This window comes from Populus nigra, chromosome 9, assembly GCF_951802175.1.
Source record: "Populus nigra chromosome 9, ddPopNigr1.1, whole genome shotgun sequence".
NCBI classification, from domain to species: domain Eukaryota; kingdom Viridiplantae; phylum Streptophyta; class Magnoliopsida; order Malpighiales; family Salicaceae; genus Populus; species Populus nigra.
This window is the reverse complement of record NC_084860.1, coordinates 17,165,862-17,181,400: the sequence shown is the minus strand read 5'-3', so window position 1 is coordinate 17,181,400 and position 15,539 is coordinate 17,165,862. Positions and strand designations below refer to the sequence as shown.

At 33.0% G+C, this 15,539-nt stretch overlaps 2 protein-coding genes across 2 annotated transcripts; both read right to left on the bottom strand.

Moving 5' to 3' along the window:
• Nucleotides 1-1,763: 1,763 nt before the first annotated feature.
• On the bottom strand, nucleotides 1,764-3,667 carry LOC133703252 (tetrahydroberberine oxidase-like). Its single transcript, XM_062127713.1, has one exon. It carries the CDS (start codon nucleotides 3,477-3,479, stop codon nucleotides 1,863-1,865), a length of 1,617 nt encoding a protein of 538 aa, XP_061983697.1. The 5' UTR covers nucleotides 3,480-3,667; the 3' UTR covers nucleotides 1,764-1,862.
• A 4,860-nt stretch (nucleotides 3,668-8,527) lies between these two features.
• On the bottom strand, nucleotides 8,528-10,483 carry LOC133703879 (berberine bridge enzyme-like 21). The gene has a single exon (XM_062128595.1). The coding sequence runs from the start codon at nucleotides 10,324-10,326 to the stop codon at nucleotides 8,719-8,721; it is 1,608 nt and encodes a 535-aa protein (XP_061984579.1). The 5' UTR covers nucleotides 10,327-10,483; the 3' UTR covers nucleotides 8,528-8,718.
• Between the last annotated feature and the right edge of the window lie 5,056 nt (nucleotides 10,484-15,539).

Sequence of the window (15,539 nt, the reverse complement as noted above, 5' to 3'; positions counted from 1 at the left end):
AGAAGAATGTTCATATAGCAATGTTTGCCGAGCAAGATCACGCTGTCAAGGATCATACAATGGTGCGCTTCAGAAGTTTTTTCTCCTGGATTACGTTGGGTTTACCAAGTTGTAGCAAAAAATAGACGTTATAATAAGCTAGTATATAGAATATGGATGCTAAAGATACAATAACTGTTTCAAATATTTATTTATTATATAATTTTGTATCTATCTCTTTAATCAAACATGTTTTTTTTTTTTTTCTATTGGTAGTGCTGGCGAGTCTGTTCATCTCGAATCTGTTATCTAGTCAAGACTATTATATATTTCTCTCTTTTGTTATGGAACATTAACAGAAAGACAATCTTAGCGTTAATGTCCTAATTAATTTGTCAAAGAAATTTGAATTCTATGTCTCTTCAACCATCAATTAACTATTAATGTTAGTTTCTTAATTACTTAATCAAAAAGAAAATAGACACAAAAGAAATTGTTTAGTACTCCTAGCCCAGTTCCCATGTCATATCGGCAGTCATACTGTCACGGGTTTGGCAAATCTAATGTGTAAAGGATCGGAGAATTTAACAAAGCACTTAGCTTAGTTAGCTATCGCTAGAGGAGGCGCCTAAACAATGGGAATTAAAACTAAAAAATTGTCATTGTGGAAGAAGTCCATTTTGGAGCTTCACTGGTGCGTTGAAGTTAGCATCCATTTCCCTTTTCAACTTTGAATTAGTCTTCATGAATCGTGGGCCGAATTCTTGGGAAAGAAAGGATCCTTGCACGTAAGATCTTTCACCAATAGCATTTTCCTTGTTTCTGCAATTTTTTTGTCCCCTCACAATGTCTTTGGAAAATATATATTATCATATTTTTCTTTCTTGCAACCCCAGCAATCAAATTCACCACCTCTCTATTTGTTTTTTTTTTTAACAGCAGCAGTCAAGATAGTCAAATGCAGTCGTCTGAGCTGCAGATTGCAATGCTTATACGAAGTTCTGTGAATCCATCATGAGATATCTCACCAAAAGGAATCACAGGGGGAGCATTTTTGATATATTTCCATGAAATGTCACACTCTAGGAGAAAGATAAACTGAAACTTTTGTCGTTGTACGTACCAAGTAAGTGTCCCTGATTTGATGCAATAAATAGTGGAACATGTAGTATTCAGATAGTGATTGAAAACTGAAGTTGAATAGTAGAAAAATAAAGCAATCACATGGTTTATTTCTGAATTTCAAAGTTTTTTCTGTCCAATTCAAGTAGGTGAGGAATTTCAGAATGGTTAGAAAATACGAGCTAAGAGTTTGAGGCTGCAGCCTTTTTCAATGGGATTTTAGTTGACTCTGCTGCTCTTGGTTGTTGAATGTTTTTGGTTAGGAGTTGTTTTTAGTTTCTTGAATGTTATGCACTTGTTTGACAAATCAAGCAAAGAAATATTGCAGATTTTGCTTAAAGATCTTATGTAAATGTATTCAGTCCTGTGAGCCATGGCTATCAAGGTGGTCTTCTGCCAAGAACTCTTGTTCAAGTAACTTGAACAAAGGAATATAGGCTTTCAGGTGGTCCAGTCCAACTCTGTCCTTCGGCTGTGGATCTAGCAGAAAGCCTGGGATGTTTTCTTTAAGGCATATTAAAAGAGGCCCAATTGTGCACAAGGACTTGCAAAATCTTAAGGCTAACCCAAAACTGGGAAGCCTATGCACACCTCGTAGTGGTAAACCACAGGCAAGCAGCTGAAAACAGGCCATTACAGAATTCTAGCTCAAAGGGCAAAACTACAACTGGAAGCAAACAATAGATTGAGATTTGGTGGTTCTTCGAGGTTTTTGACCATTACAAATATTTATTCTGCTGTTACACAAAATCCTGGTAAATTTATTTCAGGTTCATCTTTCTTTGCCCCCATGATGGAAGCACAGGAATGCTTTGTTCATTCCTGAAGAAATTGGAAGGATCTGTTGCGGTCTTAACCTGCACTAGTCTCTTAAAGTTGTTCTTAAAATATTTCAGGCCCCAAACACTTGCCTTTGTAAAGCTGGTATTTCCATTATTATTCCTTCCCAAATCAAGATCTCTATAGTTGAGATAGGCAGCTCTTGGCGAGTTTGAAACATATGGGGCCATGTAGGCATACAGTCTTCTCATCCATTTTAGATGTCTCTCTGTTTCCTCTTCCACATCCCAAGTTATAAGGTACTGGATTTTGAAAATATTTCCACTTCTATGGGGAAAAGGTATCTCCGAGTCCGAAATCTCACTCATTCTTCCTCCATAAGGTGTCAGGATCAACATTGATGCCTCCTCTTCAAGGAGCCTTCTGTACAGCCCTTCCAAACCAGTTTCTGAAATAGGTTCCTTCACGTAATCCGATTTTCCTTTGAAGAATCCTTTAAATTGAGCTGTCCGGCTAAGCAGAACATCTAAGGAGTCTCTTGGTGAGAAACCACCAAAGTAGAGGATAGATTGGATCCAACTCATTTCGCTGCAGTTTTCACGCATTAAGCCCAACTCAGGAAAGCTATCTTGCATCACTGGTAGAAGTTCTTCAGCCCTTCCCAGAAACAACGACACAAAGGAAACTCGAATAGTCTTGTTGCCATTGGGGCTAGAGGTAGCAACTTCTATGGCAGCATGGAGGAAAAGGTCTTCATGGAACTTATCTCCAATGCTTTGCCACTTCTGAAGAAGATTGCTTGCACCCTGCTCTAAGGTCCTTTTGATATTAAAAACAGTAACAGTTGGAGGGACCGAAACCAATCTAAGTTTCCATGACAAAATTACTCCAAAGCTAGCCGCCCCCCCTCCTCGAATGGCCCAAAAAAGATCTTCTCCCATTGATTCTCGATCGAGAATTCTTCCATTGGCATCAACTATCTGAGCATCAATAACATTATCAGCTGCTAAGCCATACTTTCTGAATATGGTACCGAATCCACCTCCGCTAAAGTGTCCCCCAACTCCTACAGTAGGACAACTGCCTGCAGGGAAGCCATGGACCTTGCTTTTGTCTGCAATTTTGTAATATAACTCTCCTATGCTTGCACCGGCCCCAATCCATGCCGTCTCATTTTCGATGTCAACAATGATGGAGCTAAGTTTAGCTAGATCAACAAGTACAAATTCTTGATAAGACTCAAAAGACAGGCCCTCGTAGTCGTGACCTCCACTTCGGACTCTTATTTGCATGCCATATTCCTTGGCACAAACAATGGCTGCTTGAATGTGAGACTCATCAAATGGAGTGATGATAAATTGAGGTTTCACAATTGAAGTGTTCAAGAATCTGTAGTTTCGAATGGATGACCGGAGAACAGACGAGTAATCGGAGCTATTTTTGGTAAGGATAACTTCTGAAACTGGATTGGAAGGCTGTATACGAGATGAAAAACATTGCAAAAACTTCTCATGAGCTGAACTTGAACTTGCAGGCCAAACTGATGGGGCTAGAAATATAAGCAGTAAAAAACGCATATTGAAGATTGTCCTTTCCATTCTTTTCCTTCAGCTTGAGATTTAACAGCAGGTAAGATGTTGCATATTTATAGCCAGTAACCAATGTTGGCTCCCGTTTCTTATAAAGAATGAAAAGATCAAAGTCCATTCGAATATATATTACACTAAATTTTCTTGAATGCACCAGCAAATAAGTCAGTTGTTATAGGATTCCAGATATGATCAATTTTAGAGGAATCGTATAAAATAGGCTGCAACAGTGGTGAAAGAGATGCTAGTGTCTTGAAGCACAACTCCTTATGCAGCCACAGAATCTGTGACAGCAACTTATAAATTGATTATATGACAACCAATGTTAATTCTAATAAAAAAATGAATACATAGATTAAAAAATCTGAATATATCCCTTATTATTGGGAAAAATCAATTAAATGGTGGACCTTATTTCAAACTTTTGTGCTCTAGAGGTTCCTTGGTAATTGAGTTCTGACCCGGTATAAATTCCAGCCACAAGTCCTGAGGTCTGGTCAGCCTCAAGAAAAGCCATGGCCTATCCAAAGTTTTTTCTCTTTCGTGGTTGACACTTAACACCGATTGGGTTAATGGATTCCACTCAGAATTATGATTTGGATGCCGATGAGTAGACTTCAAAGAATATCCACAGCCAGAGAACCGAAGTTGTAATAATATAAATTATATTTTAAAATTTTATTTAATAATTTAATTTTTTGAATTAAATTAATTTTTTGATATGATATCATAATTTTAATGGCCATGTGGTTACGAGTTTAAATCTAATTATTTTTTATTTATTTGATAAAAATCAAGTATAAAATAATATAAATCTTAAATTTTAAACTCAAAGAATTTTTATTTGAGAAAATATATTTGATAATAATATAAATTATATCTTAAAATTTTATCTAATAATTTAAAATTTAAAATTAAATTAATTTTTTAATTATCAAAATATTACAAGTTCAGTATTTTCTTCAATCTTTTTGTTTCTTGCCAATCCAACTTCCCATTCTAGGCACCAAAAACCAAGGTTTCTTGCTGACAGGCCTAGGCTTAGCTTTTTTTTGTTTGAGAGTGTTTTGTAGTGTGGTAGAATTATTTTTTAAATAATTTTTTATATTAAAATATATATTAATGATTTTTTTATTTTTTAAAAATTATTTTAATATAAAAAATTTAAATTTTTTTAAAAACACGGTTTATATCGCGTTTAAAAAAAAAAATGTACATTCTAGATACGAACTAAACGCACCAATGACAAGCCCAACTGAACCGATTTCCTAGATAGTCTAGCTAGCTCAACTGGCACTCAACTTATCTGTATTAGGGTAAGCCCGAGATCCCTCTGCGATAGTGGGGCTAACAAGGCGGTAAAGCATCATGACCCGATCAATAGTGTATACAAGTTGGCATGTTTAAGACATGAGACTTTGTTTTGTAGGTGTTCCCGAGCCTTACCGTTGTTATTATCCTTTAACCCAAATCCAATAGCATTCACCTCAATCCTCATCACTTGCTTTGCACACGTTCTCCAATACCTAAATAGCATTGTTTGATATTATGTGTGCAATCCTAATATATCGATTAATGAAAAAAAAAATCTGAATTCAAAGACTCGATATCGGACTAAAGCAATTGGCATGATTTTACAAAGCTCAACCCTTTGCACTACAAAATCACGAGGTTCTCTCAGCCTAGGTTTTTGTATGAGTAGAGATTCATATCAATGCAACGACTTAGATGAGAGGTTTTGGATTCGAAGATTTATGCAAGGAATTGCGGGAGGAGGTGAATTTGTACGAGCCATTTCTTAGATTCAACCCAGTTGTATTAACTTGCTAGGTGTTCACTTCGTTGGCTTATGCTCGCCTAGTATGGGGAAATCTTGCCATAATACGTAAGGAGAAAGAGGAGCGTTTCATAGAGTTATGGATCATTGAGAATTATGACTGGAAAATATGGAAGAAGAAGCAGATAGTGAAATCTGAAGCTTTAACAAAAAAAAAAAAAAACCGCAATATTTTGTCGACCAGCCTAACACTCGGTCATCACAGCTTAACACCCAGTCACCAACAACCCAACCAAACCCAACATGTTATCAAATAACCTAACATGTGACCACCTAACCCAACCTTTGGTCAAGCGGGGAAGAAGGATAAAATAAGAAAAAGTGGTCTGCAGCCTAACCGAGTGTGGGAGGAAAGGGAAGCTAGATGAGAACAAGTGGGTTCGACAACTCAACCTTGGACCAATCTTAATCCAAACCTAAACCCTACACTTAGTACAATCGAACCCTCTCTTCTAAATTATTATAACCACCATAGTCTCAGTTGTCATTTGGTTCTGAAATTTCTATAAATAGAAATAATCACCATGTAAATGGATAAGTTAACTCAAGCTCACACCATATATTGCTCTCTTTGCTTCCACATTCTATTCCTTTTACATTTGCTAACTTTAGAATCGGAGGATCCACTGTACTAACATTGAATTTGTTTTGTAAGAAGGCTTATGGCCATTAATCTAGTCACTTCTCTAATCCAAGATCACAGCAATAAAAAACTCAGTTCTTTATGAGGTTTTTTATGATTTTATGGAAATTTTGAAATTTGAATCACAATAGTATGTTTTTTTTTTCTATGAATCTAAAATTTGAAGAATGATGTAGGAGTGGTTAGTTCATTGGTTTTATGGAAATAATTTTAATTTTTCAATTTAATTATTGTTCATCTATTGCTTTTGATTGCTATTTCCACAGTATTCAATTTCTGTGAATTATTTTTATATAGTAAGAGCACAAGGATCGACACCACCACTCATCGCAGCTACAATATTCTAAACTTCTACATCATATATGTATATGACACGAGTAATTTAAACAAAAGTAATATTAAGCATTAAGAAAATATAATAAGAACAAATTCCAAGAAAAATATCATTATCCAATAGTTTATGTAAATCTTGTATTTCTTATCATATTTTTTTTAATGATTAGCATTGTTTATAGTATAATTACATGACCAACAACTAACAACTGGGCATCCATAATTTAAATAGAGATTCAATCGTATAGGGAAACCTACCAAATTGTAGATGGGCTCTGGCTTTTTACCTTACAGAAGAACTCTTCTACTGGTTCGCATAGTATATTCAGTTAAAACCCATGGCAACTTCTGGCCATGTGCCCTCAGTCCAAGCCCAGTCAATGCATGAAAGCTTGGAGGATGAAATTCATAGCACTCAGATATGATTCGGGCTCCCAAAATATTGCCTAACTGATATGATGGGCTATCGATCACATTGGTGGGATGTTTAATGCCACGAGTCTCTCTCATTGTTGTAAAACTCATTTCAGTGAAAGTAGGTTATTTCGATGATCCATCTCGGTTTAGGTTATGTTTTATGTTAGACTAGATAGAGAGTTAATCTAGTTAAACCTCGGTTTGATTCAATTTATCAGCTTATAATCTAATCTAAACTAAAATGAAACTAACTTTTAATAAATTTAAAAACAATATGGTTTTAATTTTGTTTTTAATAAAAATTTTAATATAATATTATTTTAATTCATCATAATTATAATTGATCTTTTGTTTTAAATCGAGTTAATAAAGTTAAATAAATTAAATTTCATAACTATATATGATATTTCTCTCATTCTCGAAGTGATAACTGATGATTTTTATATTCAGGATCTTCACACCATCTGGTATCATCAAGCTAGATAAGAAAAAAAGAAAAAGAAAACTGTTAGACTAGCTATACCACTATATTTATTTCTTATTCAGATTGCATGGCTGGAATGAGCGTTGACATTTTCATCATCCCCAAACCCAGAGACATTCTGAACTCATCGTCGCCCCCGAGTCCTGCATTCTAAACTCAGTCTACTCCTGCAATAATTAAGCTAACAAAGGTAGCTACCAGGAAGAAGAGAATGAGCATGAGGAGAGCACAGATAAATAATAAAATAAAAAATAAATAAAAAAAGTCTCCTTGTTTGATTCATGAGTTATGGCCGAGGTCTCTTATAGTCGACATCAATACAAGCCGCATGTGGTAGTTATAAAGCCAGTTGATGCAGCTGGGGCAGGGCACACAACATTTGATGGAGAAGGATAATATCATAGTGAAAAATCTTTAAAGGAAAAGTTGGAAGGGCAATAATTGTAATGGCCATGTGATGCTGTGTGTGTGTGTGTGTGTGTGTGTGTGTGTGTATATATCACGGATTGCAAAGTACAAATGTCAATCATAAAGCATATGACATTATTTTATTTACCTGTAAACAATATTTAATTTCATCAACTCAACAAGTTAGGTTACGATTCTATTGACTCCATCCAAACTCTCTAATTTTTTTTTTAAATTAAAATAACATTATTTTATTTTAATTAATCTAAGATTAACTCAACCAATCCATTATCTAAATTTTAACAAAAAAAAAAAAAACTTTAAACACCCTCTTAAATAATAATTTTGTACAAGTGAAGAGATGTAAAAAGAATCTAAAGGAGGTGGACACAAGCAATTGTTTTTTGAGTATTATCTTCTTCTTCTTTTTTTTTTTTTTTTCCAGCCATGTGGAGACCGGAGACTTGTCATATGTGTATGACCGAAGACAAATTCTTGCGCAAGAACATACGCAATCCTTCTGTACGGAATTGAACATAATAAAGCTAGCACATGTTCCTTCCTTAAAACCATGGCAAGTATCATGGGGTTTAAGCAGTCGACAGTTTTCTAATCATAATCAGAATGTCAAGAGCCTTGAAGCTTCCATACATGAATGATAACTGATAAGCTTCGTTTCCTCTTCCCTTCACATCCCTCATGTGAAAAGGGAGAAGGGTAAGGTATGACTTTGAGAATTTCTAGAGTTAGTTAATGCACCTTCTATCATCTTCTGTGTTCTGTGGTCGTAGATGAAGTTGCTATATGGCAAAACAAGTACCATTCATTCATGAGATAGCAACCGACGAAAAATCAAACACTTTGGTACCAAGGGATTTCTCAATTTTCAGCCTTCAAGTAGGCAACTATGTGAAGCAATGATCACAAGATTTACATTACTCTAAAGGGAGCCCAGAACATTTATTTTATAAACTATAGGAATAAAAAGAAAAGAACAGTAATGATACAAGGGCATAATTCCATCAAAAAGCAATGATGTAGCCTTTAAATTAAAATAAAGGAGCTATAAATTATTTCCATTACAAACCATTTACCTAACCGATCGGTTAATCACTATTGAAATCTTCTATGCCTTTCTTGGTAGAGTAGGGATGCTCTGTTCATTCCTGAAGAAATTTTCTGGATCCACTTCTGTCTTTACCTTCACCAACCTATCAAAATTGTCATTGAAATACTTGTAACCATAGACACTACCCTGCTCAAAACTATCTTTATTAGGCACCATAACACCAATGTCAAGATCCCTGTAGTTCAAAAATGCACTCCTTGGATTCTTGGAAACAAACGAGGTCATGTAACTGTGAAGCCTCCTTATTTGAGTCATGAATTTCTTGTCTGCTTCCTTTCCAGCTTCTTGCCAGTTCATTGAATACTGGATCTTATACAAATTGCCTGCCCTGTGAGGGAATGGCGTTGCCGAGGCAGGAATTTCACTCATTCTACCACCATAAGGATTGAAAACCAATCCAGTCTTGCCTACGTCAATCATCTTTTTCCACAACCATTCTAACCCATCTTTTGGAATTGGTTTCTGAACATAATCTGATTTCCTCTTCAAGAAATTGGCAACATTAGGATTCCTGTCAAGAAGAACATCTGGTGATGTTCCAAGATCAAAATTAGCCCACCATAACACAGACTGAATCCAGCTTGTTTCGTTACAGTTCTCCTTCTTCAATCCCAACTCAGGAAATTCTTTTCCCAGTAAAGCCACGAGACTATCAGAATCCCCTAAATACAATGTCACAATTGATGCTCTAATAGTCTGTTTACCTTTCCTTGTCACAGGCTGCAAAAGCATCCTCATGAAAAGATCATTGCTTATTGTAGGAGCAACTAATTGCCACTTGTAAACAACATCAGTAGCATTCTGATCAAGTGTTCTTTCAACTCTGAAAACAGTAACTGTCTTAGGAACCGGAACAAGCTTGATCTTGTAAGAAATTATAACCCCAAAACTTCCACCTCCTCCTCCACAAATCGCCCAGAAAAGATCCTCCCCCATTGCTTTCCTATCAAGAAGTTTCCCATTAACATCAACAATCTGTGCATCCAACACATTATCAACAGACAACCCATATTTCCTCAACATATTGCCATAACCCCCACCACTTAAATGCCCACCGACACCAACTGTAGGACAAACCCCAGCAGGAAAACCATGACCCTTGCTGCTTTCCCAGATTTTATAGTAGAGTTCACCAAGAGTAGCACCTGCCTGAACAGAAGCAGACTCATCCTTGATATCCACTTCAATGGACCTTAGGTTAAACATGTCAAGAATGAAAAAGGGTGTGTCAGAAATGTAAGAAATCCCATCATAATCATGTCCACCACTTCTGATTTTGAGCTGGTAACCAACTTTTTTGGTGCAAATAACTGTGGCTTGAACATGGGATATTTGAGTTGGAGTTACAATGACAAGTGGTTTCGGCGTTGCTGAAGTATTGTAACGTGCGTTTCTTATGTAAGCTCTTAAAACTGAAGTGTAAGCTGTGTTGGATTGTGAGTAAACAAGGTTTGAGATTTTGTCTTGGGGATTTGTATTTTTTTCTAGGCACTGAAGGAAAGATTCATACACTGATTCATCATTAGTTTTGGCAGAGAAAGAACCGGACGGTACATTGAAGACAAGAAGAAGTAAAAGAAAGGCTAAAAGGGTTGGTTCTGCCATCGTGAGATTAAGAGAAAGATTCTCGTTGTGTGGGTTTGGTTGAGCAAAGAGAAAGTATTTATAGGAAAATAAGTGTTGTCTTCTTCAACGCTCGGAAAGGATTAACGTCTTTTTGAGAGAAAATTCAAAATGGGAATCATGTGGTGCTGTTTGGCAAGTCAGCACTGCTTGGATGTTTCTAATTTATACAATACTTTGCAAAGGGCAGCCGAATTTTATTGCATCTTGTGCACTGACTTTTGACCCTGATAAATAAGATAAACAAGTGTTTTTTTTATATATAATCGTTAAGAAAAATCTTCATATTAACTCATATATTAATATATTGGATAGTTTTAAAACTGTGTTTTCTCATTTAAAAAAAATAATAAATTTTCTTGGAGCATTAGTTTTAAAATCTAAATCTAAAATATCATTAATTACCCTCTATCCACTATAAAATTCTTCGTTTGAGTACATAAATAGCTGGGAAATGCGATGACGTGACACTAGTGACAGCGTGTTTTATGACAATATTGTAATATTATGGAATACATATTCTTGAGTATATCACAAATGGTTGAATATTTGAATTGATTTTTCTCAAAATAAAGATAGAAAAGTAATTAAGAACTGAAAAATTAAAACAAGGAATGGATTAAAAAAATCGAGGAGGGAAAGTTTTTTAATTGAAGATGAGATTAGGATCAAGCAATGAGGGAAAGATCTTATACTTGATATTCGAGAAGAAAATGATCGATGTATTCAAATCACTTGGATAAAGGATTAACTTCTTGTATTGAGCATGCCAAGGGTTGACTTGGAAATATTCAAGGAAAAAAAAAACAATATTCTATACTATTTGCTAACTTCAAATTTGATATTATAATATTAAAACCTTAAAAAAACATTTAGAAATTATCAATTTAATATATTTTTATAAAAAATAATTTAAAAAAACAAAAACCAGCTCGATGCCAAACTAACACTACTAAAAATGATTGATCTGCTTGAAGTTTCTAACCGTTTCTCTTTGTTTTTAGTTCTTTTGAGAGTCCCCAAGCCTTCCGGTCCTTAGTACGATTTTTTAAAGAGCAGTTCGTGATAAGACCATGAATGAATCCATAGTATTATGTACATCTCATTTACTATATATATTATTAATAATAAAATATTTTGGAGATTAGAACAAAATCTTTGACCTGAGTGTTAGCACGAAAAATATATCAATTTTTTTACTTATAATTAAAGAATAAGATAAAGTTGGTGTAGATTAATTCAATTATATATTTTTTGGTCAAAAGATTACTCAATACTAGAATATCCCATAGGTCTATACTCCCCCCCCCTCTCTCTCTACCCCTCTCTCTCTCTCTCTCTCTCTCTATATATATATATATATATATATATATATATATATATATATATATAGAGAGAGAGAGAGAGAGAGAGAGAGAGAGAGAGAGAGAGAGTGGTACTTTTCATTTTTATTGACTTTTTCATGAGGATGAAGGTTGCTGGCTATCAAGCATGATCTCTTGTATGGCTATCGAGCACTATACAGTCTCCTTCCATCGTTTTCTTTTTCTATTTTGTCAACTATCCATTAGAAGACATACAACACACGGCAAGGAATTTCGTTCTGCTAAGTAAAAGTCGGCATCTCCAATACCAATATAGCTTTAACAAAAACTAAAACCCCTTCAGAGAAAAACTATTCACCCGTACTCAGGAATATTATTTATTGCAACAGTATAATAACAGTTGTGCTCGTCTAACTAAAAATATTTAAACGAGCAATTGGATTAGTTCATTTCATAGTTATTAAACTCCATCTAGGAGTTGATCTCCACAAGAATCAGGTTCTAAGTCACACATTATATGAATTTATCCTGGTCAACTCAGAAAAATAAAAATTATATTTAAGCTAGGGTTTAATATTTCACATGAAAAACTCTTGAAAAAATACATGTCAATATAGACTATATAAAAAACAAATATGAGACATGAAGTATAGAAAAGTTAAAAAACAATTCATATAGATATAGGTTATATATAATTATCTCACATCGAAAAATTAAGATACAATTCATGTGGGTATAGGCTATAAAAAAAAATATAAATTGTTGTATAATATCACACATAGAAAAGTTAAGAAACAATCCATATAGGTACTATAGGCTACAAAACATATGTGAAGTGTAGTATAGTATCACACATAAAAAGTTAAGAAATAATCCATATGAATGTAAATTATATATAAAAAAAGATATATAAGACTAAGTATTCATAAATTAATTTTATGTTTTTATGGTTTATTAAAAAATTAAAAAATGTAAAAAAAAGTTAGGTTTTGGGTTGACCCGGCCATTCACCACAGTTTTACAAGGCTAATTGCAAGCCTGAATTTTTATGATTTGAAACCCGACCAAGACCTCGAGTCATTAAGGCCTTAAGTCAACCCCAGGCCGATTTTATAACAATGACTTGATCTTTGCAAAAGACCCTTTAGCCAACATTATATAGTTTAGAGGTAAGAAAGTCTTTTTTCATTTTAAAATTATAGCAAAACAACCAAACTACCCTTCAAATAAAAAAATTTAAAATTAACATCTAGAAGAATTTTCATTTGTTTAGACTAAAGTTTTTGTTATAATGAAGTGGGATAAGAAGCAATTTAATATTTAAATAGATATAAAAAATAATTAAAAAAATGGTTGGCCAGCAAGTGGGAGGCGACAACTTTTTTTCTTCTCCCCTACTGTCTCTCCTCTCCAAGAAAATCAAGTTGTCATGTAGAATTTTAGAGTTTTTCCTTGATGTTTTGAGATTTCAATTTAGTCTCTATTTTTTCAATTTTTAATTTTATTCTTAGTTATTTGTAAAATTTTGACATGTTTTCAATTACATCCTTATTTTTTTGTATTGTTTTTTTTTGGGTTTTTTTTGTTAAATTAATTTCTTTTTAATTTTACCTCTCAATAAAAAATTTGCTTTGATTTTTTATTTCAATTTTGATCCTCATTATTTTTTATTGTTTTTTTTAGGTCTATTTGCTAATTTGATTTTTCTTTTTAATTTCACCTTTCCATCAAAAATCAAAATTATTTTTAATTTTTATTTTGATCCTTATTTTTTTAATTATTATTTTTTTGTTTTGTTTTGGATTTTTTTGTATAATTGAGATTTTTTTTAATTTTATCATTAAATATTTAATTTTTTTGTATAATTGACATTCTTTTTAATTTTTTTTGTTAAGAATTTAGCTTTTTGGATTTTATGAGATGGGGTGCTTTTATTCTAATGACTCGGATTACGAATTTAAAAATTTAACTCGAGTTAATATATTTTTTTATGTATTTTCTGTTTAGTTTTCATCATTTGACATTGATTTTTCTTTGTTTTATTTTCTATTAAGTTATCTCGATTTCATGAACTGGACAACGAATTTGATGGATTAACCTAGGTTGACTCGATTCTTATTATCTAGATTACATGTTTGTCATGTTAATCCGGGTTGAATCGAACCAGTTTATTTATCATTTTCTTATTCAATTTTAACCTTTTGTATTTAATAGAATGAGAATTGAACTATATCTTTTTTTTTCTTTTTAAAAAATTAACATATTTAATTTATACCCGAGTTTTATACCGGATCTCATCCTTAATTGAATCCGTTACCTGAGTTGATTTCTTAGTCACCTAGAATTCACATGCATCCTCTGTCAGGACACGATACATTGTCGCCATGACAAACTTATGTCTTAATGGTTGTTCTTTTGAATTGCACAACCATATGAATTCTTATCCGCAGTATATACTTCACGTTTTTATTTCTATTGATAATACATAATCTTTATTATATTCTCTTATATATATATATATATATATATATATATATATATATATATATATATATATATATATATATATATAAACTATAGTAGAATGTTTCTTTGACATTATGCTCTACGAAAATTAAGAATTTAAACAAATTTATAACAAATTGGTATCATGCATGCTAATAGCCACTTTCTAATATATAGAGTAGACTAATTAATTTCAAGGCAGCACGTAGGACCCTATCACGTAAAAGTCAATATCCACACTAGCATCTTACTCTTCCCAGCAGCATCAAGGGATGCGATGATTTAATTATTATTAATTAAGAAAACTAAAGCAAATATCTAATTCACTGTTGCATCCACTTTAATCCATACTAGTTACATGATACACACTAATTTATTTTTATAAAACTATAAAAAATAATATAAAATTAAAAGTATTGGGTTTGGCGTTGTAGCCAAACCCAAGAGCTTCGAGTCTATTTAATTCATCTGTCTAAATTCTTATATTTTTTAATCTTTAAAAAAATAGTTTTTCTTCAATAGTAATAATAGTATTTTTTAAAATTTATTAATGATAACAACAACAACAATAATAATTTTTAATTTTATCCTTTAAATCAAATCAAGGTTATTTTTCAATATTGCTAATAATGTTTTTCAAAATTATTAATTATTTTATTAATTATTTTAATTATAATAATAATAATATTTTTATATTAATACTTTTAATTATAATAAAAATAACAATATTTATAACACAAATAATAATATTTAGAAACTTAAGACCCAAGAACCTTAGATCCTGACGCAAGAACCATGAACCTTGGGTCCTGATACTAGACCCAAGAGAATTGGGTTTTAACGTAGAACCAAATGAATTGGGTGCGGAGACAGGACCCAACGAGATGGGTCTTGAAGCAGGATCCATTAATCTCGGGTCTTGAGGCATGACCCATTTCCTTTAAGTCTTGATGCATGACTAGAATTGGATCTGGACTCAGGACACAATAGTCGTGGTTCCTGAAGCAGGATCCAAGATAATTGAGTCCTGACGCCGGATCCAATGGAGTTGGGTCCTAAGGTCGGCCCAAGAGAATTGGGTCCGAACTTAGTGCTTTTGGGTCCCTAAACTTATTGGGTCCTGTTGTGCAGCCGGACCTAAAGCTATTTTGGATCCTGCCACTAATAGGACCCAACACATAATTTATTTATGTATTTAATAATACATATAATTCAAAACTACTGAATAAAAAATCTAAAAACAATAAAAAAATGATAAAACTTTCAATCTCATACACTAATGTTATAAAATTAAAATATCTTCTATTACCTAAAAAAATATTATATTATAATATTTATAAATTATTTTTTAATGGATTTTATTGT

Coding starts and splice junctions, on each gene's coding strand:
- LOC133703879 (XM_062128595.1), bottom strand. CDS start 10,326: ATGGCAGAACCAACCCTTTTAGCCTTTCTTTTACTTCTTCTTGTCTTC.
- LOC133703252 (XM_062127713.1), bottom strand. CDS start 3,479: ATGGAAAGGACAATCTTCAATATGCGTTTTTTACTGCTTATATTTCTA.